The 24,994-nt window shown below is 62.1% G+C and overlaps 8 protein-coding genes across 8 annotated transcripts in view; 4 read left to right on the top strand and 4 right to left on the bottom strand.

The window, feature by feature from the left end:
• Nucleotides 1–1,283: 1,283 nt before the first annotated feature.
• Nucleotides 1,284–2,884, bottom strand: CHLNCDRAFT_27021 (hypothetical protein; the record flags this gene model as incomplete). The annotated part of the gene is made up of 4 exons (XM_005844184.1): nucleotides 1,284–1,426; nucleotides 2,244–2,361; nucleotides 2,494–2,625; nucleotides 2,714–2,884. The coding sequence occupies 4 exons, from the start codon at nucleotides 2,882–2,884 to the stop codon at nucleotides 1,284–1,286; spliced, it is 564 nt and encodes a 187-aa protein (XP_005844246.1).
• Nucleotides 2,885–4,578: 1,694 nt separating this feature from the next.
• On the top strand, nucleotides 4,579–8,276 carry CHLNCDRAFT_139283 (hypothetical protein; the record flags this gene model as incomplete). Its single annotated transcript, XM_005844099.1, has 6 exons — nucleotides 4,579–4,766; nucleotides 4,886–5,167; nucleotides 5,254–5,419; nucleotides 5,611–5,730; nucleotides 5,914–6,021; nucleotides 7,371–8,276. The coding sequence occupies 6 exons, from the start codon at nucleotides 4,579–4,581 to the stop codon at nucleotides 8,274–8,276; spliced, it is 1,770 nt and encodes a 589-aa protein (XP_005844161.1).
• Nucleotides 8,277–8,352: 76 nt separating this feature from the next.
• On the bottom strand, nucleotides 8,353–9,172 carry CHLNCDRAFT_139284 (hypothetical protein; the record flags this gene model as incomplete). Its single annotated transcript, XM_005844185.1, has 4 exons — nucleotides 8,353–8,619; nucleotides 8,715–8,789; nucleotides 8,967–9,047; nucleotides 9,155–9,172. 4 exons carry the CDS (start codon nucleotides 9,170–9,172, stop codon nucleotides 8,353–8,355), a joined length of 441 nt encoding a protein of 146 aa, XP_005844247.1.
• Nucleotides 9,173–10,773: 1,601 nt separating this feature from the next.
• On the top strand, nucleotides 10,774–14,127 carry CHLNCDRAFT_139286 (hypothetical protein; the record flags this gene model as incomplete). The annotated part of the gene is made up of 12 exons (XM_005844100.1): nucleotides 10,774–10,798; nucleotides 10,896–10,991; nucleotides 11,159–11,238; nucleotides 11,432–11,750; nucleotides 11,868–12,040; nucleotides 12,201–12,573; nucleotides 12,713–12,855; nucleotides 12,959–13,064; nucleotides 13,192–13,318; nucleotides 13,462–13,591; nucleotides 13,716–13,788; nucleotides 13,976–14,127. The coding sequence occupies 12 exons, from the start codon at nucleotides 10,774–10,776 to the stop codon at nucleotides 14,125–14,127; spliced, it is 1,797 nt and encodes a 598-aa protein (XP_005844162.1).
• Nucleotides 14,128–14,154: 27 nt separating this feature from the next.
• CHLNCDRAFT_58985 (hypothetical protein) lies at nucleotides 14,155–18,714 on the bottom strand. Its single transcript, XM_005844186.1, has 11 exons — nucleotides 18,407–18,714; nucleotides 18,101–18,323; nucleotides 17,894–18,006; nucleotides 17,656–17,773; nucleotides 17,443–17,529; nucleotides 17,238–17,321; nucleotides 17,071–17,132; nucleotides 16,262–16,901; nucleotides 16,026–16,156; nucleotides 14,538–15,902; nucleotides 14,155–14,429 (listed from the first exon to the last, which is right to left on the bottom strand). Exons 1-11 carry the CDS (start codon nucleotides 18,571–18,573, stop codon nucleotides 14,240–14,242), a joined length of 3,180 nt encoding a protein of 1,059 aa, XP_005844248.1. The 5' UTR covers nucleotides 18,574–18,714; the 3' UTR covers nucleotides 14,155–14,239.
• A 129-nt stretch (nucleotides 18,715–18,843) lies between these two features.
• Nucleotides 18,844–20,586, top strand: CHLNCDRAFT_139288 (hypothetical protein; the record flags this gene model as incomplete). Its single annotated transcript, XM_005844101.1, has 5 exons — nucleotides 18,844–18,856; nucleotides 19,204–19,366; nucleotides 19,771–19,867; nucleotides 20,187–20,365; nucleotides 20,574–20,586. The coding sequence occupies 5 exons, from the start codon at nucleotides 18,844–18,846 to the stop codon at nucleotides 20,584–20,586; spliced, it is 465 nt and encodes a 154-aa protein (XP_005844163.1).
• Nucleotides 20,587–20,721: 135 nt separating this feature from the next.
• On the bottom strand, nucleotides 20,722–22,431 carry CHLNCDRAFT_54649 (hypothetical protein; the record flags this gene model as incomplete). Its single annotated transcript, XM_005844187.1, has 6 exons — nucleotides 20,722–21,170; nucleotides 21,359–21,510; nucleotides 21,675–21,745; nucleotides 21,859–21,912; nucleotides 21,992–22,073; nucleotides 22,376–22,431. 6 exons carry the CDS (start codon nucleotides 22,429–22,431, stop codon nucleotides 20,722–20,724), a joined length of 864 nt encoding a protein of 287 aa, XP_005844249.1.
• A 568-nt stretch (nucleotides 22,432–22,999) lies between these two features.
• Nucleotides 23,000–24,994, top strand: part of CHLNCDRAFT_49120 (hypothetical protein) — a gene marked incomplete at both ends in the record, with an annotated part of 6,553 nt that continues 4,558 nt past the window's right edge. Inside the window, 8 exons of the mRNA XM_005844102.1 lie at nucleotides 23,000–23,030; nucleotides 23,173–23,224; nucleotides 23,534–23,732; nucleotides 23,856–23,945; nucleotides 24,052–24,218; nucleotides 24,334–24,544; nucleotides 24,689–24,874; nucleotides 24,927–24,992. Of these exons, the coding sequence (XP_005844164.1) occupies nucleotides 23,000–23,030; nucleotides 23,173–23,224; nucleotides 23,534–23,732; nucleotides 23,856–23,945; nucleotides 24,052–24,218; nucleotides 24,334–24,544; nucleotides 24,689–24,874; nucleotides 24,927–24,992 (1,002 nt within the window). The remainder of the gene's footprint in view (nucleotides 23,031–23,172; nucleotides 23,225–23,533; nucleotides 23,733–23,855; nucleotides 23,946–24,051; nucleotides 24,219–24,333; nucleotides 24,545–24,688; nucleotides 24,875–24,926; nucleotides 24,993–24,994) is intronic.

Here is a 24,994-nt window from a genome sequence, read left to right on the forward strand (position 1 = left end):
GTTGGTCTGGCGGCAGCATTGCACCCCCTTGTATCACTCACATGTGTGTACAGCTTCTCCACACCGCTGAAGCCAGTCGCCCGCTCGTGGTGCTCCTTGATCACTCGGGGCAGCTCCTCGAGCGGCACCACGGGGCACCACCGCCACTCTCCGCTGCGCTTGACGCAGCGGCACAGGATGTCCTGACCGCCAGCGCCCTTCAGCACCTGGAAGAACTGCAGCACCTTCTTGCTGTAGTTCTTGGTGCCGCCCTGCACTGCCGCCCCCCCTCCTGCACCCCGCCGCCGCCGGCCTGAGGGCGCCTGCTGGTCGCCCTGCTTGATCCGGATGATGCCCTCTACATCTGACTTAGTGAGAAACACATTCTTGGCGCCGTTTTGGCGCCGTTCTAAGGCATAAAGGATGACAGGTTGGTTCATAATTTTAAATTTGCGGCAGCTGCGGGGTGCGGGAGGGGAGAAATAGAAGCCTTAGAGACTCTGAAAGGCGAAGGAAAGGGAGGGATCGCGGGAGAGAGCGTGCCTGATGAGCCAGACGAATCGGGGGAGGTGCCACATCAGCGGGCAACACATGTCCTGCCGCTGTCCCGCTTTGTTGTCCCGCGCCCTTGTGCGTTGCAGCATCAATTAAACGATTCAACCTACCATGGATGACCCGCCGCCGCCGCCGCCTGAGCCGGCTGGCTCGCCGCCCGCCGAGCAGGTTGCCGAGCAGGCTGAGCAGCGCCTCTACACGCTCCCTGGTCTCCATGGAGAGTGGAAAATGCACCAGCTTGTCGAAATGGAGCTGCAGAACGACCCCCGCCTCGCCCAGGTGGTCGCCTCGGCGAAAGCGGCGACGCTGCGTGCTGCAGCTTGCCTCCCTCTCCAACCGCTGCCCTCCCTCCCTGCAGGTGCGCAGGAAGGCACTGCCGCCCGAGTTCTGGGACGCCCGCCGTCGCGCCCTGAACCACAACCGGCTGCAGCGCAACTACAGCCGGCGCAAGCGCCGTGGCGAGGCGCTGCGCCAGGAGGAGTCGGAGCGGCGGGCGGCCATGGACGAACAGCAACAGGCAGAGCATCAGGCGCAGAAGGACGCAGAGCGTGCAGCAGCCAAGGCGGCGGCCGCCGCACAGCGAGAGCGAGTGGCCGAGGCAATGGGGCACGGGCTGCGGGTAGTAGTGGATTGTTCCTTAAGCGGCACCGCCAGCGATCGCGAAGTGCGCAGCCTAGCAAAGCAGCTGGAGCTGTGTGCGGCGGCCAACAAGCGGGCCTGCCGCCCCGTCAGCCTGCAGTTTGCCAGTTTCACGGGCGCAGTGAAGCGATTTGCGCTGGAGGGCATGCACGCTGACCGCTGGCCCGCGGCACGTAGCCATGAGGCACCGTTGCAGCAGTTGTTTGCGGCGCAGGAGCTGGTGGTCCTGTCGCCCGACGCGCAGAAGCCGCTGCTGAGCCTGGATGCTACTAAGGCAAGTGAGGGTGCCCTTCTTTTCTTTTGGGCGGCCCTTGTCAGCTGGGTGCTGGCACGTAGGCAAGTTGCCCTCATTGCTGCACTGCTTGCACATGCCACGAGCTTATCCCAGGGATGGCCTGATGCTGACCGCCAATTTCATTCAGTGGTGTCTTATCTGAGCGGGTCCCGGGGTGCCTCTGCTGCTTGCTGGGTGGCTTGCAGGTGTACGTCATTGGCGGTCTTGTTGACCGCACAGTGCAGAAGGGTGCGAGCCTGAAGCTCGCAGAGCGCTGCGGCGCCGTGGCGGTTAGGCTGCCAATTGTGGAGCATTTCGGGCCTCTGACCAAGGGCAAGGGAGTGCTGAATGTGAACGATGTGTTCCTGGTGCTGCTGGCGCTGCACGGGGGGGAGGGCTGGAGCATGGCACTGGAGCGAGCCATCCCGCAGCGCTTCCGTGTGAAGCAGCAGCAGCGACAGCCTGCATCTGAACAAGGGGGACAGCCATTGGTAGCAGCAGAGCAGGAGCTGCAGGCAAACTATGCGCTTGATGGAGCAGCAGTACAAGCAAGGGCCACAATCACAGGGCAGCAAGCTGCCCATCACTACTGCTAGCAGACACGTTTCCCAGCTGATACTAATGTCAGACATCAATGTTACCTCGCTCATGGTATATAGATTCCATGTATCAAACTGGTCATTCCATGTATCTAACTGGTCATTCCACGTATCTAACTAGTCGCTTATGCTCAGCTCCGTGTGCTCAGCTCCTGTGTGCTCCATCTGTTATCTCGCTGCTGCTGACGTGGCATCACTCTCCCGCTTGATCACCCGCAACTTTCCCGAGTGTTCGTCCAGCTCCATTCGCACACCCATCCGCTTCAACTCCTCATTGTCCACAGTCGTGCACAGCTGCAGCTGGCGGATTGCCTCCTGCAGACGGCATTGCCAGTGGAGCAGCAGTGACCTGGCTGGGAAGAGCTTCGTCTCGTATTCACGACAGCATACTGGGACCCAATCCTCCAGCGGCCCTACAGGCCCAGCTTCGTGACCTGCCCGCCGCACCTGCGCTTGCGCATTGCCCTCACACAGGTTGCGCACCCCCCATAGCGCCCACTCTCGTGCAAGCGGCGAGTGCCGGTCCAGCTGGCACTGTGCCAGTACCAGCTCCACCCCGCCGAGCGCACACACTTCGCTCTGCAGGTTGGGCACGAGCATGAATGAAGAGGCCTGATCAAAAAGTCCGACATGCTGCTTGGGCCTGGGATTGGACCTAGGAATGCACCTGTACGGCGGGTCGCCCATAAGTTGCGTTGGCCACAGCTGCCAGCAGGTCCGTGCGGAAACCTTGGTAGGGCTGGGCGGCAGGAAAGCATTGCGCACGCTGCGCCAGCGAGGGAGCCAGCTCAGCAACTTGGATGCCACTGCTGCCTGGTGTAGTTGTCGCTGCTGCCATTGCCGCCGCCTTCTGGCGCTGTGGATTCTGAATGGGCTCGAGTGCTTTAAGCATGGCCAGCAGGGCGGGCAGGAGGCCGGCAGCCTGCAGCGCAGCCACTACATTGCCGCCGCCCGCCAACTTGCAGCCGCTGTCATCGCGGGCGCAAATGCCGCGAATCAAGTGCAGCGCATCCTGCAGCACCTGCTGCTGCCCCTCGCTGAGTGCTCGGTGCAAGACGCTAGCGGTTGCCAGCTGCTCGGCAAGCTGCACCAGGAAATACATGGATGCTGTGGCAGCTGGTGGCGCCCTGAAGTGGAACGGGAGGGCCAATACGGACGCTGGTCAGCCAACAGAATGCTGCACCGACAGTGTCTGACACCCGGGCCAAAAGCAGCAGACGCACAGTGCTTGCTTACTCAGCTGCTCCATCAAGTTCTGCCTCTGGCATTTCGTGAGCTTCAGCACACAGCACATGCAGCAAAGTTGCCTGTGCAAGGGTGGGCTGAAGTGTGTTGGCATAGCTGCCACTGCTGCTGGTGCCACTGTCGACCGGGTTGGGCCCAACAGATTGGAACAAGTTGGGCAGCAGATCCTGGGCAAAGCACAGGTGGGCAGCCAGCAACCCAAGGTCGCCATTGTGCTCCCCCTGCAGTGATGATTGGTGGAGGGCAGCAGCGCCATGCCAGCTGTTGGCAAAGCGGTCTCACGCCATTGCATGTGAGTGGGTAGCTGGCAAATTGCTCCCACAGGTAGCGCAGCAGACCCCAGCACTGCCCGACGTACCTGCTGCATCATGCGCTGGTAGTTGCACAGCAGCGCCGTCATCATCTGTCCGCCCTGGGGCCCTGCCAGGGAGGTGGCAGCCTCTGGGATCACCTTGCAGCAGGCCAGCAGCGAGAGACAACTGGCCGCCTGGGTGCGACCTGCAAGTCAACGGGGGACGAGCAGGGCACCCAACCCCAGTCGAACATGCATTGTTCAGCATGCACAGATGCTGGGGCTGGCACAACCTGCGACTCAAACGTTTAGCCCCAGCTTCCCTGCCACCACAACCCACAGCCTGAGGCGCTTGCCTTCGTTCACGTGGGCCAACATGCCGAGGTGCAGTGGGAACAGTGCTGCCCAGGTGGCAGCCGCGCTGTCGCCACACGCGTTGCACAGGTTGGCCAGTGCCTGGCCGACCACAGCTGGCAGGTGCCAGTTGAGGGAAATGGTGGCGGTGCTGATGAGGTCCAGCGTGGAACGCACCAGGTCCAGCAGGCCAAGGCGCAACAGTGCGGCGCAGGCGGTGCGGCCGGCAGCAGCGGAGTTGCGCAGCACGCGGTAGCATAGCAGCAGGTCATCCTGCCTTTTGCATTGCCCCTCCCCGTCCCCCAGGGTCCCCTGCCGGATGTCTTGCAGCAGATGGCGAGCGCTGGTTGCCACCTCTGGCAGGCGAGAGAGCTGGGCGGCGCTGGGGTCCCGGCTGGCCAACACCAGCTGCTGCAGCTCAGTTGGACTGATCATATGGCACCTGCCAAAAGCCAGATTCTAGCAGTTCTGCTTCTAGTGCAAGCTCTCTAGTGCTGCCCAGCTGGCATGCCAATGGCATTTTCCACTCCCGTGGCCCAACAGGACCCCACCGCGTACGTTTCCTCCGCACTTGGGGAAGAGGAGGGAAGGAGCTGACAGTTTTTTAACTTGCAAGACTGCATCGCCTGGCAGGCGGGCCCATGCTCAAGGCCCTGAAGAACCTGGCCCAGGGCCGGGACAGCGGTGCTTTGACAGGAAAGACTGTCACCGTGGGCCACAGGGTAGTCAAGCTCGAGAAGCTCTTGGGGGAGGGGGGCTTCGCCACCATCTATCGCTGCTCGGACGTGGACACCGGCGAGGTCTTTGCCCTCAAGCACTTCGTCCTCACGTGGGTCTCCTCCCGGCCCCAGCCGTGCCAGCGCCGGGGGGAGCCTAACCGCCTGCCTGCGGTTAGCCGGCGCTCTCGTCACCTCCTACTCCCCTGTTCCCTCCCCCCACGCCCTGCAGGGGATACCCTGAGGCCGCCCGCGATGTGGATACGGAGGTGGCAGTGATGGAGCAGCTGGCCGGCTGTCCCTACATCGTGCGGTTGCACGATGCGGCGGTGGCCGGGCCACCCACTGCCCCCACTGCCGCCTTTGTGCTCATGGACTTCTGCCCAGACACGCTGGTGGCCTTCTTGCAGCAGCGTGCCTACCAAGTCGAGGATGCCACGCTCCTACGCATAGCGATGCCAATCTGCCGTGCCGTGGAAGCGATGCATGGCCTGCAGCAGCCGCTGGCACACCGGTGTGTGCCCCTGCTACTTGCTGCCCTGTTAGCTGCAGGTGGTGCTGGAGTTGAGTCTGGTGCAATTTTTGCATCCCGCCTTGCAGGGACCTGAAGGCGGAGAATGTGCTGCTGGGACCTAACGGCAACTGGGTGCTTTGCGATTTTGGCAGCGCCAGCGCGCGGCATGGTGTGCTGGAGTCGGCTCGTGACATTGCATTGGAGGAGGAGGTAGTTCGGCGTTACACCACGCCTGCCTACCGCGCCCCAGAGGTGTGGGGGTGGTTCCTTTTGGGCGGGTGGGGTCTCTGAGTGCAGAATTGCAAAAACGGTGTCGGTGCTGGCATGCAGTTCATTGGGCTGGTGATAGGTTTGGTGTGGCGACCGGGGATGGGGCAAACCCCACAACAGTGGGCCCCCACTTCTGAGGCCCCCGGCAACGTCATCCCACTTCCTGTGTGCAGCTGTATGACCTGTTTGCACGCGAATATATTGGACCCCCCGTTGACATCTGGGCGCTGGGCGTGCTACTCTACTTGCTGTCCTACGGCAAGCTGCCGTTCGAGGGGGAGGCGAAGCTACAGGTGGGAGCAGGCTGGTGGATGGGCCAGGCTGCTTGCCGCCTTGCCCTGGCTGTCAGTAGCAGATGAGGGACAGCGCTTGAAGGTTGTGAATAGCTGAGAGGACGGGCTAGGCCGCAGGGACGTGCCTTTGGCCTTTGTGAGGCTCTTTACTGTCTACTGGTCCACCTGCCTGCCTGCCCGCAGGTTCTGAATGGAAAAATCACTGTGCCCGAGGGGCGCCCTCCACTGTTGCGTGCACTGATCAAGGACATGCTCAATGTCAGTCCCAAGGAGCGGCCCACCATCCAGCAGGTGTGTCTGTTTGAGATGTGTTCAAAATTGCTCACAAAGTGCCATATGCCATGCTATGCCACTGTGTTGTTTGAAAAGTTGCGGCTGACAGCCGCGGATTTTAGCAGTTGCGAGCATTCTGTTGTGCATCCACATTGACAGCCAGGCCTGTGGTCAGTTGGTGGGCACTTGGCTGTTGTTGATGCCGTGCAGGTGATTGCCAGGCTGAGCGAGACAGTGCCCAGTGAGCTCTCTCAACCTATGGCCACCTTACAGCAGCAGAAAGAACAGCAGACTGAGCCTGTGTCAGTCGGACGCCCTGCCGGCATCGCCGCTAGCACTGCAGCTCCACGGCAGCATGAGCGGGTGCCTTCCCAGGGCTGGGCAGACTTTGCTGACTCCACACCGCCGCCACCAGCAGCTAGCCTGGGCAGCACTGACACGACCAACGCAGTTCGGCGTCGTACAGGGTCCATAGGTAGTTGGGCCACCTTCAGCCCCAAAAAGGGGGAGCCAGCTAGCGCGGCCTCTGCAGCAGGGGTGGCAGCAGGCAGCATCGGCAGCTTCTGGTCATCTTTTGGGGAGGACATGCCCGATGCGGCTGCTCAGCTGCAGGGGCAGGCATCTCAGCGGGAAGCGCAGCCCCCGGTTCAGCCTGATCGGCAAATGCAGCGCTATCCTGTGCCTTCAGTCCAGCAGCCAGCGCCAACGGCAGCATGTGTAGCGGAAAGCCTGCTGCCGCAGACGGCTGGCGTTGCGCTACCTCAGTCGCAGGCAGCAGCTGAGCCTATGGAGACCAGCCCACTCTCTGCAGGGCTTGCCCACATGACCCTGGACCCCTCCCCCAATGTATCCTCAGCTGGCAGTGCGTCAGTCGCCCCGCCACCCCATGCCCATGCTGAAGCATCAAGCATGCTCTCAATCGCAGGTGACGCTGGTGGTGATGCCTGTGCATGCTGCACTCCTGCTCGGCCGAGAAACTCCTTGCATCGCTGTAGCGCAGGCGGCGTGTGGTTGCTGTGCTGCTTCAATCATGCACTGCTTTAATCTTGCAGAAGGAGCAGCACAACCGCGGCAGGTGGCAGAACCAGCAGCTATGCCAAGTAGCGCAATTGAGGATCCGCTTGGCGAATTGGAAGCGCTGCGGCAGCACTGTGCAGTGTTGGAGCGACTGCTCGATGTGAGTTCGTAGAACCAGCAGCTGGTGGTGGAAGTAGAAGAGCCTCTACTTGCCAGCTGGATAGTTGAATTGCTGCAATGCAGAGCGTCGCTTCAGCATGAATTAATGATTCATGGTGCTGCCAGATCATGAGGCCTGCTGTTCTCCAGTGTGACAGCTTCAAGTCGTGCTGCCCCTGTGCGTCGTGCAGGCACGGAATGCAGAGGTGCATCGGCTGCACAGGCAGGTGCAGCAGCAGTCTGAGGAGATCAACAAGCTGCATCAACAGGGGCAGCAGGCAGAGAAGGCCATGCAGGAGCCCAAGGAGCAGCAGGCAATTGGCTGTGCCACCGCCGACTTCAGCACGTCGCCTGCTTCTGCATCTGCGGCGTCAGCAGCACCAGGCGCGGTCATTGGCAGCACGCCTGGCAGTAGCACGGCTGGGAAGGATATACGCCTGCAGGTGCTCGACGATGGCTTGGCTAGTGGCAGCGCCTGCCGTGCCAGCGGTGGCTGGGTGGCCTTCAATCCAGGCGGCGGTAGTGGAGATGCCCCCACGCCCACCTTGCTGCAATCAGTCAGTGGCAGTTTTAAGGACAGCAGCAGGCAACCTGCAATCGGCGTCATTGCATCCCAAGCTGCGGCATCTGTGGCCATGGCGGGCCTGGAGGATGCTTCGGATGCCAAGCTGACTCATGCCAGCCTGGAAAACGGGGGCAGCCACAGCTTGAACAAGGCTGCATCTGAGCAGCTGCGCTCCAGCAGCAGCACCAGTATGGCTATGCCCAGGGGAAATGACCAACAGCAGGCACCGCAGCTGCGCTCCTTCCCTGTTAATGTCAACCCCTGCGCGTCCCCACAGCCCGACGGCCCTAGGGCAGCCCCCGCGTCTGCTGCCGCCGCCTCTGCCAAGCCATCCCCCGTACGCACTGGCATCATCGGCGTGTCCGGGGTGGCGGCAACCAACGGCACCGCCTCACCCATGCAGCCCGGCTCTCCCATGCATCCGCACCCCAGCAGCGGGCTGTCCATGCGTGGCAGCGGGTCACCCTCAAAGCACCGCCGGAATGTCACTGCCCCTAACACCTTTTTTGCCGATCTCGATCCGCTTCACTAATTGTTTCTACAGTTATTGCTAGCCATGTTGTGAGCAAGGAAGTCCCATACAGCTGGATGGATAGACTGCACACAGCTCATGGTGTCGAACAACCTGCAGCAACTTGGAGAGCAACCTCCAACAGGCTGACGCCATTGGCAACCTGCAGCTGCTGCTGCAAATAGGAGTGTTTATGCTGCTGGCGCAGAGCGTGTTGCTTGCTGCTGCACCAGCGCTGCAGGTCCTGCAGAGTGTCTATGTCTGGCAGCGTGTCCATGGCCTCCAAGGGTGCAACATGCAGGCCCAGCCGCCGAGCGTTGGCCAGGTTGTTGGCTAGGGCAGATGGTGTGCTCCACTGGATGCCCTGCAGGCAAGCCGAGGGTGGAAAGTGAGCAGGGGTGGTGGGAGCTCCTGTCGGCCAGCACGGGAGATGCTGCCAGCCAGCACTGCAAGGAGCACCTGGAACAGCCCTGATGGCAGGGTGCTGAGAGCCAGCAGGTAAAAGCCGCCATCTGCTGCTGGGCCAAACACAGCCTGGAAGGTGCGGGTGCAACGATTGCAAAGCATGTATGTGGGCACCGCTCGGCCATCCTTCGCACGCACGCGCGCCACCAGCATTCTCACACCATGCATCCTTGCCTGATAGCTGTCCAAGGCCTGCAGAGCCCCTGCCACCAAACTGCTGGTCAGGTCGGGCACATCAGTCCCAACGATGGCCACTCGCTCGTGGCGGCAGCTGAAGGCATGCCGCATTGCGTGCTCAATACGTGCCCCCAGGTCTGGGTCTTGCAGCTGCGGCACCAGATGCACGACCGGCTGCAGCACAGAGAACTCGCTGAGTGGCCAGCTGTGAGCCAAGACAGGAACCAAGCCACAGAGACTTATTGTTGTCCGCTCACCACGGCAGCCTGCGACATCCATTCTACAACCTCTGCTTTGTCTTCTCCCCTCGAGTAAAACAGATACATGGTGACTCTAGCCAGGCTGCACATGAATGGGGCTGGCATCCCCGTTGCTGCTTTCCCACAAGGGCATCTACAAAGGTGCAACGCGTTGATGGCGGCGGCGGCATTAGTTGGAAATTGGCTAACAAGGTACCTGGCCATCTCGCGAATGACGGTCTCCGCGCAGCGTTTATAGAACAGAGCAGCAGGCTCGTTGCCCACACATGCCGCCAGCCGTGTTTTGACCTGCCCATGGAGTTGAAGGCACAGTTACTCGATAGTAACTATACGTGTACAAAAGTTGGGGCGAGGAAATGGCCGGAAAATGGCCCAAAGTAGGCGGCGCCACTGGCAGGAGCCGTCGGCGGCGCGTGCCAACTGGGCACAATGGCCAGGTGTGACCATGGCGCGCCACTTGTCCCAAAGAATAGGATTCCTAGGTGAGGCCCGCTCCAGAATTGAGGGTTACCCTACCTGCCCAGGGCGTGGTGCCCTTGCAAACACCACCACGGCGTCTCTGCCACAGGATGTGGCGTCTTCAGAATTAGCTGTCGCCATCAGGGGTGCTCCCAGGGCGCGTAATTGCTGCTTTGAGAGCTCATGCCCGCTTTCCAAAGGAAATGCTGGAAAGCCAGCGCTGACCGACTCGGTTTTACTCGAGGGCCGCCCTGGCCGGCGTCCCCGCCGCCTCAGCCAGCCTAGTAAGACCGATCGACGATGTCGGGAGAGAACCTGCAGCCCCCCGACCTGTGGACCGCCGCAGTGAGTGACCGCTGGTGTCCCTGCTCACTTGTGGACCGCCAGATGTGCAGTTTTGCCTGGAGCAGACCTTGATCGGCCCACAGGGAGCGTTTACCGCCTCGTTGCCGCCCAACCCGCTCTGCTGCCCCGTCCTGCCACGGCGCCCGCAGTCGCACGCCAGGATCCCCGACGATGCGTGGGAGTATCAGATCAGAAAGTCGCTGAACGATGCGGCCTACAACGGCCTGGACTATGTGCCCTACTGCAGCACCATGCCGGTGCAGCCGCGCGACGACAACCCCAAGTGGATTTGGAAGAAGAAAGCGGCCAAGTGACGGCGGCGTTGCGACGTTCCCGTGCACTATGATGTAACCTCCCACCTGAAAAAAGAAGCACCATTGGAAGGCGCGCAGGGGGCCGCACTACAGCTAACGGGAACTTTGAGGTGCTCTGTGCTCCATGCGCGGGTACGTCTCCCTCCGTCTTGCCGTGGGCGCTTGGCGACCACGCGACAGTGAACCATTGAGAGGAGAGCAATGAGTAGTAGACAACCCCAAACGGGCCGTGTGATCAGGAAAGCATCATTCATGGCCTGGGGATGATTCCGTGCACGGCCCAAAGTCCGCGCCGCCTCGTTTGAATGGCGGCTGGAAAGCCGTCGCGGGGCCTCATCATTGCAATGCATTGCCAGCCCTGCAGCACCGATCGATGTCACCTTTTGGTTTTGTCGTCACGTGCTGGTGCTTGCAACCCAGCCTTTTTTCAAGAGACAGCTGAGCGACGAGAAGGAGTAGCGCAAGCGCGCAGCGTGGTGGCTGTCTAGCGGCGGCAGCATGGTCAAATATGTGCTGGTTACAGGTGAACGGCGGCTGCAGGGCCGCCACCGGTGGGCGGCTGCTGCTGCTTGCTGCTTGCTCCTGCGCGTCCCGGCGACGGCATCGCGCGTGGTATGCAGGTGGCGTGGTCAGCGGCCTAGGCAAGGGCGTCACGGCCTCATCCATTGGAGTGCTGCTCAAGGCATGCGGGCACAGGGTGACGTCGATCAAAATTGGTGGGTCTGAGCAGCGGCATCCTGCTGTCCAAGTGCGTGCAGCGCCCCATCCCCACCCAGAGCCAACATGCATTGCGGCGCGGGCGGCGTCGGGTGGCCGGCGCCCTGCCACCAGAGGTGCCCGTGGCTGCCTGAGGCCCTGCTCCTCCTGTATCGCTGCCACGCAGACCCGTACCTCAATGTGGACGCCGGCACCATGTCGCCCTTTGAGCATGGCGAGGTATTTGTGCTTGACGATGGCGGCGAGGTGGGCGAGGGTCGTGGGCGGAGATGTGACGTAGCGGGGCAACTGTTCTGAACAACGAGATCTGTCGATGGGCACGCTTGCCTGGCCACCGCTTTGCACCGCTAGCAACTGTCGGCCCTGTTGGCCGACCAAACGCTGCAAAGTAGCGCCGCGTGTGCCACTGACCCGCGCTCCCACCCTTCCTCCCATGCAGGCTGACCTGGACTTGGGAAATTATGAGCGCTTCTTGGACATCAGCCTGTCTCGGGACAACAACCTCACCACTGGAAAGGTGTACCAGGCAGTGATTGAGCGGGAGCGGCGTGGTGACTACCTGGGCAAGACGGTGCAGGTGGTTCCTCATATCACTGACGCCATTCAGGATTGGATTGAGCGTGTGGCACATACGCCCGTGGATGGCCGCGATGGTGTGCCAGATGTGTGCGTGATCGAGCTGGGCGGCACTGTGGGTGACATCGAGTCCATGCCCTTCATTGAGGCGCTGCGCCAGTTCCAGTTTCGCGTTGGTGCGGGTGAGGCGGCGTTGGCAGAGCCGGGCCTTCTTTTTGCTGCTGAAGCGCTGAGGTTTCAGCGACTCCTGGCCAGCTGACGTCACCCTGGTGTGCTTACTCTGCCCCTTTTGTCTGCAGGCAACTTCTGCTGTGTGCATGTCAGCCTGGTGCCGGTGATTGGCGTGGTGGGCGAACAGAAGACCAAGCCCACGCAGCACAGCGTGGCCACGCTACGGAGCCTGGGCCTCAACCCGCAGCTGCTGGCCTGCCGAAGTAGCGAGCCGCTTCAGGACAGCGTGCGAGAGAAGCTGGTGAGTGGGTGGGGATGGAGTGGGGGCATCAGGAGGCTTCGCACATGCAGCCAGCTGATGCCCCCACCAGCCAATGCCGCTGCGATGTGAGCAACGAGCCAGCCTCTGTTATGCCGCACATTGCTGTACTGATGCCTCTCTTCTCCTCCTCTTCTTGCAGGCCTCCTTCTGTCACGTGCCAGCGAGCCAGGTGCTGACCATGCATGACGTGTCCAACATCTGGCGCGTTCCACTCATGATGCAAGCGCAGGGCGCGCACACTACCATCTGCCACCTGCTGGGGCTGGGCGGCGCGGCGCGCATCGACACCAGCCTGTGGAAGCAGAAGATTGCAGACAAGTGGGACAGTCTCAAGGAGCCGGTGTGCATCGCAATGGTGGGCAAGTACACAGACCTGAGCGACGCTTACCTGAGCGTCACCAAGGCCCTGCAGCACGCGTGCATGGCGGCCAACCGCAAGCTGAAGCTGGAGTGGGTGGAGGCATCCAATCTGGAAGAGTCGACGCGCGGCGAAGACGCGACGGCCTACGAAGGTGGGTGGGCTTGGGTGGGACGCAAGCCTGGGTGTTGACAGGTATCAACGCCTCCTCGCACAGCTGCTGCAGAGGCTGTGGGAGCAGAAGCAAAGTTTCAGCCTGACCCATGCCACGGCTGCTGCCCTGCGTGTTGCAGATGCGTGGGCCAAACTGCGGGCGGCAGATGGCATCCTGGTGCCTGGCGGTTTTGGCGGGCGCGGCGTGGAGGGCAAGATCCTGGCAGCCAACTATGCGCGCACGCATGACAAGCCCTACCTGGGTATCTGCCTGGGCATGCAGGTGGGTAGCGTGGCGAGTGCTCTGTGTGTGGTGCTTCTTGGAAGCGCGTTGGCGTGCGGCAGCCTACCCCCCACCACCACATACACACACACTTCGCTTGCAGATTGCCGTGATTGAGTTTGCACGCAATGTGCTAGGCATGGAGGACGCCAACAGCACAGAATGGGACCAGGCCACTGGGCACCCCGTGGTGGTCTTCATGCCAGAGGGTGGGTGTGCTTGCAATGAAGGCGTCAGGCAATGCCGGCTCTGAAGAAGCTCAGCAGCCTGACTGTCCAAGCCCTGTCTGCTGGTTTGCTGCCAGTATGTTCCCACCCCGTGCGGCTCTTGGTGCAGGTTCAACCACCCACTTTGGCGGCACCATGCGTCTGGGTGCGCGGCGCACAGTGCTGCAGACCGTGGACTGCATTGCCGCCAAGCTGTACCAGTCGGAGCAGTATGTGGATGAGCGACACAGGCACAGGTACGGCGTCAGTTGGTATCAACGTCCCCCACTACTCAGGGCCTGCCTGGCCTGCATCAGCACAATTTGCTGCTCCAGCTTCCACCCTTGAGGGCTTTGGTGGAAGCTGCAGGCTTTGGGTACCAACCTGTCCCCCATCGCAGGTATGAGGTGAACCCCGAGCTGGTGCCCCAGTTTGAGGCGGCGGGGCTGCGGTTTGTGGGCAAGGACGACACAGAGACGCGCATGGAGATTGTGGAGCTGGCAGGACACCCCTTCTTTGTGGCGGCACAGGTGCAGGGCAAGCTGCTGGAGTACTTAGCGTCACTGCAAGGCTCCTTGGCCGCTTCTGCCCACATCTTCGCCCCAAGGTGTCCCTCAACTCTGCCGTCCCATTCACCGCACCCCTTACTTGCAGTTCCATCCTGAGTTCAAGTCGCGGCCCTTCAAGCCCTCCCCGCTCTTCCTGGGCCTCATTTTGGCCTCCTCGGGTGCGTCTGCTACTGCCAGTGGCTGGCATCAGGCCGCCTGCCGTCCCTTTGCATGCCATCTTATAACAGCCAACGGGGGTGGCAGCATGCCAAGTCAAGCCAGCGATGGCAGGAGATGGGCTGCCATGCTGTTGGCCCCTGGCCCACGCGTCTGGGCCATTTGCTTCCCACCTTCTGCACGCTGCAGGCAAGCTAGACCACTTTCTAAGCGGCCGTGCCACCCCTGTGGCCTCTCCCGCCAAGACTGGACTGAGGCAGTTAGAAAACGGGATTGGGGGGCAGGTGGAGAAGCTGAGCCTCAGTGCGAGCGCGCTGTCGGCCGCCAAGCTGCAGCTATAAAGCTGGCGCCACCTGTCTGCTACGAGCGCCGGTCTATTTTAAGCTTCCTTTTTCTGTGGCAGCCACAATCGCAAGAATATGGACAGCATGTACAGTAGGAAGGACCAATGTGCTAATTCTTGGCCTTGCCAGCCCAGGCGGGTACATGCCCCGCCCGTATGGCCGCAACGAAGTGTTCCCACTTAGCGCGGTGCTTGGGCAGCGGCTGACTGTTGTCGTCATACCCGGACCTTTCACAATCCCACCCGCAGCGCAGGCAGCGCGCATCCCAATCTTCGTTGGTCCACCAGGGGCAGCCGCATCTGCGCTGGCGGTGGAGCGACAGGCGAACACAACGTTAATTTTGAACAGGGCCAGCTACTGGCCAAATTTCCTCAAGCCAGCAGCAGCCAGGGGCATGTGCCTCACACCTGAGGCAGGGCATCTTGGGAAAGAAGTGGCCCAGTCTACCATCAGAGAAGCGTTTGGTGGCACCCGGCTTGGCAAACTTGGATGCGGGCGGGTCGAAGGGTCCAGGCGCTGCCATTGCAGGGGCTGGTGGCAGCAGCACCGCAGCCGTGGCACCAACAGGCAAAGGGGGGATGCTGCCATTGCTGCTGCTGCCTCCAATCCTTGCAGCGCCCACCATAAGTTGAGCCGCGAGGCGAAGCAGTTTGGCAGGGGTGGCGGAGGTACCCGTAAGCTTGCTGTCGAGCTTCATACTGCAATACACATGGACTTCAGGGAAGGACCGCACTCTGAGCGCCCCTGCCAGCAGCTCATTGGCTTTGGAGGCGGCGGCATCGGCATCCACCAGCACCAGGCCGTGTGTAGTAGTGACCGCCTCAGCAGCAGCTGCAAGCAGTGCTGCCGCGCCGGCCGCAACCTCCTCGTTGGCAGCGTTGCTCTGCGTCCACACCACCAGTACTGGTGTGCCACGGGCCCTGCCTGCCGCCAGTAGCTCCTTGGCCTCTGTTGCACCCTTTTTTAGCACCACCAGCTTGCTGGGCTCTGCTGCAGCAGTTGCTGCGGCAGACTGCTGCTGGCCGTCGCTGCTCCCCGGACCAGTGGCAGCTTGCACTGTTGCTTGCAGTGCTGCTGCTGGCGTTACTGGCTGCCTGCAAGCATGCTCCAGCAGCGCCTGCTTCAGCTGCTCCACTGCGGTGGGCCCGGCCAGCATGGCTACCGGCTGCAGACTTGGCAGGTAGTGCAACGTAATGCAGGGCAACTTGTCGTGGCTCTTCAGGAGGGGCTTAGCCCCCGCTCGCCGCGACTCTGCCTTGCGCAGCACCTTCTCTAGAGCAAAAGCCGAATTGGCGGAGGAGGCCTCGACATCCAGGGTGAAGAAAGCGACAGCATGGTGCTGCACTGCCATCAGGCACAATGCTGCTGCCGCCTGCCGGCACGGCTCGCACCAGTCTGCGTGCCAGCTGACCACGCCCAGCGCCGGTGCTGGTGCTGGCCCTGCTCCCTGCTCTGCTGCCCGTTGGGCCACCAGCCCATTAAAACATTGCTGCAGCTCCGCAGCGCCGCAGGTAACGTCGTGCACAGCCCCTGGCTGAGGGCAGGGCATGATGCCCTCAGCGCTTTCCAGCTCCTCCACTGCGTCTTCCTCCTCCTGCTCTTCATCCTGGCCCCCATCCAACACCTGCTGCAGCGTGGGCCACTCTGCAAATGGGTCGACCAGCTGCCAAGCTGTCGCCGCCCGCATCTCGCACTCCGAGCACAGGCAGCCATCAAGTGCCGCAGTCAGGGCCTTGCCATTCAGGTGGACACCAATCAGCACCAGCTCCTGCCTGCGCAGGCAAGCCAGCAAAGCGTGGCGGAATGAAGAAGCAAATTCACTGACATGAGGGGGTGCAAGACAGGCATGGCAGGCAAGTAGACAGGCAGCCACCCAGCCAGCTGAGGTTGCCAACCTGCGATCGCCATGCTGCCCCTGGAAGTCTTTGAGGACTGCCTGCCGATGCTCTTCCTCCTGCGGCCACGCCTCGTCTGGCAGTGCTGCATACCAGGGTCCGCCCATGCCCAGGCGCAGGATGCCACCAGCCTGAAAGCGGCAGAACGGCAGAGAAGTGGGCAGGGAATGCACCAGCAAGTTCACAGATCGCAAGTTCACAGACCACGTGACATGGCGACGGAGCGAGGGAGTCACCTGGCTCCATTCGCCGCACAGGTTGGGCCTAGTGGCCAGCCACACAAAGCCCTTGGAGCGCAGCAGCTGGCCGCAGGTGGCTGTCAGCAGTGCCTGCCGCTGCTGTGCCTCTGCCGCTGAAACTGATGGCTGCCCACCACGGTGGTGCTGCGCCGGCGCCTCTTGCGAGCCATGGGTGCAAGGAGCGTCCAGGGCAGCAGCCACACCATCACCACTGTTGCCAAGCTGCAGCTGTGACAGTAACAGAGCTGCTGCACTGGAAGCCGCAGCTGCTGCCGAGGTAGCAGCAGCCACAGTCGCCAGCAGCGCCTGCTGCTGGATGGTCGTGCCACTGCCCAGCGCCGCGTGGTGCTGCACCACGCTCTGCAGAGCCGCTGCTGCCTGCTGGGATGCCTGAGATGCCTGCAGGACCGCCTGCTGCACTGGACCCGCCAGCTGGGATGCCTCCAAATGGCTGCGGCTGTCATGCCTGCCACGAAACACATGGCTGTGGTCGCGGTCCTGGCATCCATCGCAATGCGCGAGCGGTTGGTTGCGCTCCTGCTCTGCGGCCAGCGCCTCGGACCAGTCGGGCTCTTGCAGTACAAAGTGGCGGTTGAGGAAATCGTGGAGGCGAGCGGGATGGAAGGGACGGCGTGCCCTGTAAGGCAGGATTGCGGGGTGGGGCGTGAGTGTGGGGTTGCCGCGGTTTGTTGTGGTGACAGCGGGTGGGCTGCCGAGGCGGGTTTTGCTGGTGTGGTGCCGGGCCGGTTTATGTGATGGGCTGGCTCTACAACCCCCACCATCCCCAGCTAAGCTCCATCACAGACCTGTAGACAATGCTGCTGATATCATACTCCTCTGTCTCGGGAGTGAAACCGTCCTGCAATGTCTGCAATGGAGGAGGCAGGGATGGGCCGAGGAGGCAGGACACCATTGAGGAGCAGCAGCATGGTCTGCATGCCGCAAGGTGGACGGCAGGTCAACTTCCGCGCACCTTGAGCCAGCCTGCGCTCCGTGCCGCCTTCTCCATGCTGAACCGCCCGGTGTTGATAACGGCTGTCAATGGAACTCGTGCATGCTGCATAGGGACAAAGGACATGCTTGAGGAATTGAGGACCCGAGGCGAGCTTGTGATTGCAAAAGCATGGGGCGAGGCTCTTGCGCACGTCCTTTGCCACACAGCCCCATTGGTGACATACTTGAGTAGGGATGACGTCTGCCCCCGGGTTGAGAGTGTGCAACAAGCCCAGCAACCGCCGCTGCTCCTCTGCCGACACCAGGTCCACCTACACAAAAGTGTGGACGCAAGAATGTAAGTGCAAGTGCAGTAAGTGGTGGTGGGGGTGACATCCAGCATTTGGTGGGGGTGACATTCAGCTGTGCATGATGGTCGCTCCCCAGCTCCCCAGCACCTTGTTGAGAAGGACCACATCCGCAAACTCAATCTGGTCCAGAAGTAGCTCTGCCACGCCGCGCTCATCCTCCTCGTCAGCCTGCTCGCCACGATCGCGAAGGCTCTCCACGCTGGCACTGTAGGTGGACAGGCGGGGTGGGAGCAGCAATTGTGTGCATACCAACGCCGTATCAAGGATTCGCCTTCCATGGTACACCAGCCTGCCCAAGCCAACGGGATTAACCGCGGCAGCTTACAAATTGGCCATGAGGTTGGCAGCGTCTACCACCGTTACAGTGGTGTCTAGGCGCGCGCTATCGGCCAGCACGTACCCACCCTCCCCTGTCGCCATGGCAAACGTCTCAGCCACCTGCAACAGCAGCGGCGTGGGTGCAGTTAGCAGCAGATTGCGTGCGAATGCCAATTGTGTGCTGCATGCCCCATGACCGCCCACCCCTGCCCACCTGCATGGGCTCCCCAATGCCGGTGCTCTCGATGATGCAGTAGTCGTAGCGGCGGGCAGCCGCCAAGCGGCCCACCTCCACCGCCAGGTCCTCCCGCAGTGTGCAACAAATGCAGCCATTGCTCATCTCCACCAGTCGCTCCTCCGCCTGCACCAACGCCGCATTCTTTACCAGGCTCGCATCAATGTTGAGCTCCGCCATGTCGTTCACGATCACTGCACACCTGCAGGCAAAGGGAAGGGGGCGACTCGCATGTGGACCTGAGCCCAGGCGGCACTGTCGAGCTGGCATGCACAGATATCTCGCCTGAGCCCCTGCTTGTTGCGCAGGATGTGCGTTAATAGACTGGTCTTGCCGGAGCCAAGGAACCCGCTGAGAATGGTGCAGGGAAGGAGCCGTGCACTGCCCGCCTGTGGCGGGTCGCCGACGCCTCCCGCCAGTGCGTCCAGGCCGGTCGGGCGCCCCGCCGCCATGTCCACACAGCACAGACGTCGTCAGCAAACACCTTGCGCGGTGCGGGCGCTTGCGCAGCAGGGTGTTGCTTTCAGAAACACGGAGGCGCTGAGCACCGGCGGCCTGTGTCCGCAGTGAAGGTTGGCAATCGGTCTGCCCGCAATGCTCCATGCACACGCGGGAAGCGGCACACGGTTTTGCGTTGCAGCCCACAGGGCTCGACCCTGGATCTCATTGTTCAAGGGCGGCCCAAGCGCCTGCCCCCGCCTCTTTGGACTTGGCGGGCACAGATGGCTCCTGCGGGTGCGCGACAGCCTGAGCCCGGGGATGCCGGGCATGGGCATGGGGACCGGGGGCACCCCGGGAGGGCTGGGCCGGGTTGCAATGTCAAGTGCAAGCCACCGGGGTTGGAATGACTGCCGACTGGGGGCTTCAGCGGGCGGACACGCCGAAAGGCCCGGGCTGCACAGGCCCCTGCCTCACCTTCCCTGGCTGCTGCTGGCCCTATGTCGCACGCGAGCCATCGCGGCCCGCTGCAGTTGTGATCCGGCCGTCCCGGCTTCACATCCATGGCGCCGGCCGCCCTGCCGCTTGCTGTGCGCCACCACCAGGCCGTTCTGGTTATGTCCTGCTCGGATTCCTTGTTGCAGACAAGAGCAAGGCCGCCAAGGCCGCCAAGGCGGTCAAGAAGAGCCAATTCAAGAAGGCCCGCAAGCCACGCTACAGCGTGGTGTTTCACAGGCCCAAGACACTTGTGCGCAGCCGGGACCCCAAGTTCCCTCGCATCAGGTACAGCGCTGCAGCCGAGGGCCTGTGCGGCCGTGAGCCATGCAGGCATGACAGCGGCAGTCGCAGATTGCATCGTGCGGCAGACGCCAGCGAGCAGCGGGCTTGAGGCCGGGCCTGGTCGCCGTGGCAGTGGCACACACACGACCATAGCGCAGCTGTGCGTGTGGCACTGCAGCAGAGGCGGCGCAACGAGCAGCAAGCATGGCAGTCGCAAGCAGCTGAGGATGTGGCTTCGCCAGCACTTGTGCCAAACGACTCGGGGCGCATGCAGCGGGGGAGCGGGCGGTGCACCGGCAGACGAAGCTGGCGGGCATGTGGCTTCGGCGGCAGAGCTGCAACAACAGCCACTAGAGCAGAAGAATTTTTTTTTTGTGGCTGGCTTCTCAAATACCGTATGTGCTGCGTTCTGTGCCCTGATTGGTCTGCAGCGCGCCATCCAGGCAGAGGCTGGATGAGCACTCGGTGATCAAGTTCCCACTGACCACTGAGTCTGCCATGAAGAAGATTGAGGACAACAACACTCTGGTGAGGGCCCACGGGTGTTGCTGGTGCGGCCAGGGCCGGAATGCATAAAGCAGCTGGCAGCATGCTGGCATGTTGGAGCGTGGCGCAGATGCGGGGGCACTGCACGACCTGCAGCAGTAGCTGTCCTTGATTGGTGCTGGAGCTGAGTGCCAGTGAATGTGGTCCCACGAGGAGGCAGCATGATGTCACACCGTAGCAGGGATGCAGCACGTGACAGCAAGAGAGCATGTGGCAGCGTGCCAGCAGGCAGGCCTTTGACCCGCTGTCCGCCTGTTGTTTGGACTTGCGACTCCCTCTTCTCCCCGGCCCCTATGTTCAGGTGTTCATTGTGGATGTGCGCGCGGACAAGGCGGCCATCAAGGGTGCAGTGTCGCGGCTGTACGACATCCAAACCAAGAAGATTAACACGCTCATTCGGCCCGATGGCCAAAAGAAGGCGTACGTGCGGCTGACCCCCGACTATGATGCGCTGGACGTGGCCAACAAAATCGGCATCATGTGCGCATTGCTGTTGCTTGGCTATTCGTTGCTCGCTTGGGTGGCTGCCGTGCCTCGCTTTTGTGTCTGTGGCGCCTTCCATTACACCGTGTTCCCGGCCCCTGTCCCCTTGAATGCAGCTGAGCTTGACCCGCTCGGCGCCCAGCAGACAGTCTGGTGTGTTTCAGGCGGCGCACAAGAGTAGCAGCATGCCTGCAGGGTTGCATAGGATTTACCTGTAACCAATCCTCTAGGGCTGTGCACGCTGGGTTGGTTGGTGGGCACACGCGGCGGGTCAAGAGAAGGAGATGCTGGAGAATGCCAGTCAGCGAGAGAGGCGGCATTTCCAAATGCAGAAATAGAATGGCAATTTCGTTTCAGTCTTGTTGAAGTGCTGCTGCTGGCGCTGCTGTTCCTGCTGCATCTGGACCGCTGCCCGCCCTGAATTGCTGCAGGTACTCCTGCTCGATGGGATGCATGTCCCCTGCAATCACCAAGGAGTGCAACGGCGGCCCAAAGTCCACCTGTAGCAGCTCCTGCATGCTGCCTGCCACGATGCGCTGGGAGTGCGAGCCGAGGCGTGCGACACCCACGCACACTGTGTCGGGCTCGTATGCCCCCTCCCTTCGCCGCTCCTCTACTTCCAGCAGCTGCTTCAACGCGGTGTTGATGCTCATCAAGCGTGGCGGCTCATACACCTTCTTGCCGCGTGCCAGGCTCTCCAGGCTGGGCTCCTTGACCTTGATGTCCAGCAGGCACAGCGTGTGCAGACCGGAGCGCCGGTTGGAGAGGATCCGATCATAAAAGGAGTCGGGGCGCCAAGTGTCTGCAGGGGGTGGAGACGCAGGGATGCAGGATGAGAAGCAGCATGTTTCAAACGGGTCGACGGCAGGGGTAGGGGCAGGATCAACGGAGCTGGCCCACGCCTGGAAGAATAAAGGGCAAGACTAAAGCAGGAAAGATGCACTCTGCACACGAATGAACGACCAATGCCGATGTTCGCCTGTTATTCACCTGTGAAGAAGACGATAGAGATGGCCTCTCCGAAGCGGTAGAGCTGCAGTCCGCATGCGCCCACGGCGTTCATGATGGAGGCGTTGTGGATAATGCACACGGGGATGCCCTGGGAGCGAGCGCGCATCTCCAGGTCGGTGTGGGTGGTGGCGCTGAACATGAGGCAGGTGGGACCAGCACGCAGTAAAGGTGAAGAAGGCATAGTGTGTGGGGGGGGGGGGCGGCTGTGAAGCCTCTTGTGTGCCAATACTGCCTTCCTTGGTCCGTCAATGCCGCGCCCCACACGCAACACACCCAGCAAACTGCTGTAGCTCACCCAAAGGGGTCGCCAACCACCAGGAACGACACGTCCTTCTGCTGGGCGCCATCTAGGATCTTGTCCGCCTCCTGCACGCAAACCATGCATAGGCCAGCCAGCCATAGCAGGCCTTGGCGAGTATTGGCACCTCCCGGTCCACCTGCATGCGCGTGAAGCAGAAGGTACACCAATGCCAACCCACCATCTCCACCATCTCACGATCTGCCACGATCACCTCCTTGCCATAGAAATCCTCCTGCGCGCAGGGCAGTCCGTAGAGTGATGATGTGCTCAGGATCTGCGCAGTGCAGAAGCAAGCCCCCTCCTCAACCCACCAGCGTCTCCTTGGGCACCAGCAGCAGCGAGGTGTAGGCCTCCAGGTACACACGCTCCGACTGCTTCACCGCATCCAGGCCCCTGCAACCAACAGCATAAGCACAGTGTGGGAATGTCAGGCAGCTTGAGTTGGCATAAAGGTGGCGCAACGACCAGGCGGCACGTGCTGCACACGGGTGGGATGTCTTGGTGCTTCTGATGCGCACCCCTGTTGCTGCTTGGGCCCGTGCCGCAAGCGGGCCAACTGTGAGCACGCACAGGCAGCCGGAAAGCCGGGCTGCAAGCCAAGGCAGCAGGCGGCAGTGCAGGCGGCAGGCGGCGGCGGCGGCGGCAGAAGCAGCGGTGGCAATGCAATGGGGCGGGTGCAGGGTGCTGGGACGCACTTGACGGTGATGTCCCGCTCGTCGGCGAGGCCCAGCCCCACAATGAACAACACCATGTCCACACCACGGTGCACTGAAGCTATTAACGCTAACGTCAGTTATGTTGATGGTTGGGTGATGATGGTGGTGATGGAAGAGAGCCATGCAATGCTAGCATGACGCCGTGGCAGGAAAACGCAAACCAGTTGTAGTGGGGGACGATCATTGGCTGCGCCCTTCCCACGTGCCCAGATGATGGCATCCGCTCGTCTGCATGTGCAGGCCTCGGGCCTGCTGCTGCAGCAGCAGCTATGCCCCACCGCCCCGCTGAGCAGGCGGCTGAGGCGGGCGCGGCCATCTGGGAAGCGGACCCAGCGCACCGTGGTGCGGATCGAGGCCGTGGCGGCCCCTGAGAAGACTACGACCAGCGGGGCGGCCGTCGACTTTCGCGCCTGGGACTCCCCCAGCGCCAGGACCGTCAAGAAGCGCGATGACCTGAAGAAGTGGGTTGGGGGCCGGGGGGGCAGCGCCGGAGGGAGCCACTGGCAGCCGCCAGGCCAAAGCCCTAGACCCCTAGGCATGCAGCTGAGCACCCCTTCCCTCTCCCTCTCTCCCCCTGCTTGCAATCGCCAAATCAACAGAATCATGATCCTTGGAGCGGGCCCCATCGTCATCGGTGAGTGCTGCAGCCACTCGGCGGCGGCTGGGCGCCCTGCGCAACGCACGACTGGCGGCTGGAGGTACCCAGGCCCCCTGGGACGCGGATGAGCCGTCCTCATGGATGAATATGATTGCCACGCTCGTTGTTCATCGTGCAGGCCAGGCATGCGAGTTCGACTACTCTGGAACCCAGGCATGCAAGGCTTTGAAGTGAGCACGTCGGCACGCGCGCGGGCGTGTGTGTGGGGGGGGTGCACTCTGAGAGGCCACGTCGGGCAAGGGGGTGGTGGAGCACTTGCCTTGTTCGAGGCCACGAGTCTTGGCAAGGGGTGCCGCCCAATGCCATAGGCTGCCCATGGAATCTTGCAGCAGCACGATGGCAGGGACGCCGCTTCTTACAAGTTCTGTCAGTCCCCTCCAAAGAGCAGATGGGCCAAGGGCCAGGCATTGTGGCTTTTGTATTGCGGGCCTCTCGCTGCCAGCTGCCTCAGCCTCCTTACCTTGCCCTCCTTGGCGCAGGGCTGAAGGGTACGAGGTGGTTCTGCTCAACTCCAACCCTGCCACCATCATGACCGACCCTGGCACTGCTGACCGCACCTATGTGGGCCCCATGACCCCCGAGCTTGTGGAGCAGATCCTGGAGAAGGAGCGGCCCGACGCCATCCTCCCCACCATGGGCGGCCAGACCGCCCTCAACCTGGCAAAAGCGCTGTCTGAGGTGCGGCGGTGGTCAAGCGGGGTGGGGCAGGAACGGGCAGCCCTGGCAACCATGGTCGATGTCAATTGGGTGGAGCGTCTGGCGCCCAGGTGCTTTATTGTCATCCCTCGTGTCCGCCCGCAGAGCGGCATTCTGGAGAAGTACAACGTTGAGCTGATTGGCGCCAAGCTGGCGTCCATCAATAAGGCCGAGGACCGCGAGTTGTTTGCAAACGTGCGCATCAGGCTGCGATGCGCACATTTTTGCACCAGGCACCCCTATGAACCGACTCGATCACGTTCTCCGGCCTGTCCACGTCGCCCCTGGCCCCACTGCGCAGGCTATGGACAAGCTGAACCTAAAGATGGCGCAGAGCTGCATCGCCACCACTATGGAAGAGTGCATGAAGGCGGCAGAGGAGATTGGTCGCCTGCCATTGATCATCCGCCCGGCCTTCACCCTGGGCGGGACTGGCGGCGGCATTGCCTACAACATGGACGAGTTTGCGTGAGTGTAGCTGGTGCTCGGTGGGGCTGGCTTGAGTCGAGGCATTTCAGGAGCAGGCCCACGCGTGACCGCTCCACTCCTAAGAAGCTCCACCCCTCGTCCCCCGTTCCTACAGTGAGATCTGCAAGGCTGGCCTGAACGCCTCCATGACGAGCCAGGTGCAGATTGAGCAGAGCCTGCTTGGGTGGAAGGAGTTTGAGCTGGAGGTGATGCGCGACCTTGCCGACAACGTGGTCATCATTTGCTCCATCGAGAACGTGGACCCCATGGGCGTGCACACCGGCGACTCGATCACCGTCGCCCCCGTGCAGACACTCACCGACAAGGTGGGGTAGCCAGGAGCAGCGTGGTGCAGGGAGCAGGCAGAGGGAAGGTGCCTCAAATTATGTCTGCTGGGGCCTCGATTCTTCCATGTTCGCGGTGTTACGGAGCCCGCTAACCCATCGGGCCAGCTGCGCCACCACCTGCAGGAGTACCAGCGGCTGCGTGACGCCTCTGTGGACATCATCCGCGAGATGGGTGTGGAGTGCGGCGGCAGCAATGTGCAGATGGCCATCAACCCCGCGGACGGCGCCATGGTCATCATCGAGATGAACCCACGCGTCAGGTGCGCCGGGTGGCTGGGTGGTTGGCTGGGCGGGCGGGCGGGCGGGCAGGTGGGGTGGGTGGCTGGGCGGCCTGCCGCCTCCTGCCATCGTATTGTCCCAGAGAGCAGCACCCCTGCCGCCTCCCGTTTTCGTCCCGCCCCACCCAACCCTGCCACCTCCCGCCTTGGT

Source organism: Chlorella variabilis, assembly GCF_000147415.1.
Source record: "Chlorella variabilis unplaced genomic scaffold CHLNCscaffold_24, whole genome shotgun sequence".
Taxonomy (NCBI): Eukaryota; Viridiplantae; Chlorophyta; class Trebouxiophyceae; order Chlorellales; family Chlorellaceae; genus Chlorella; species Chlorella variabilis.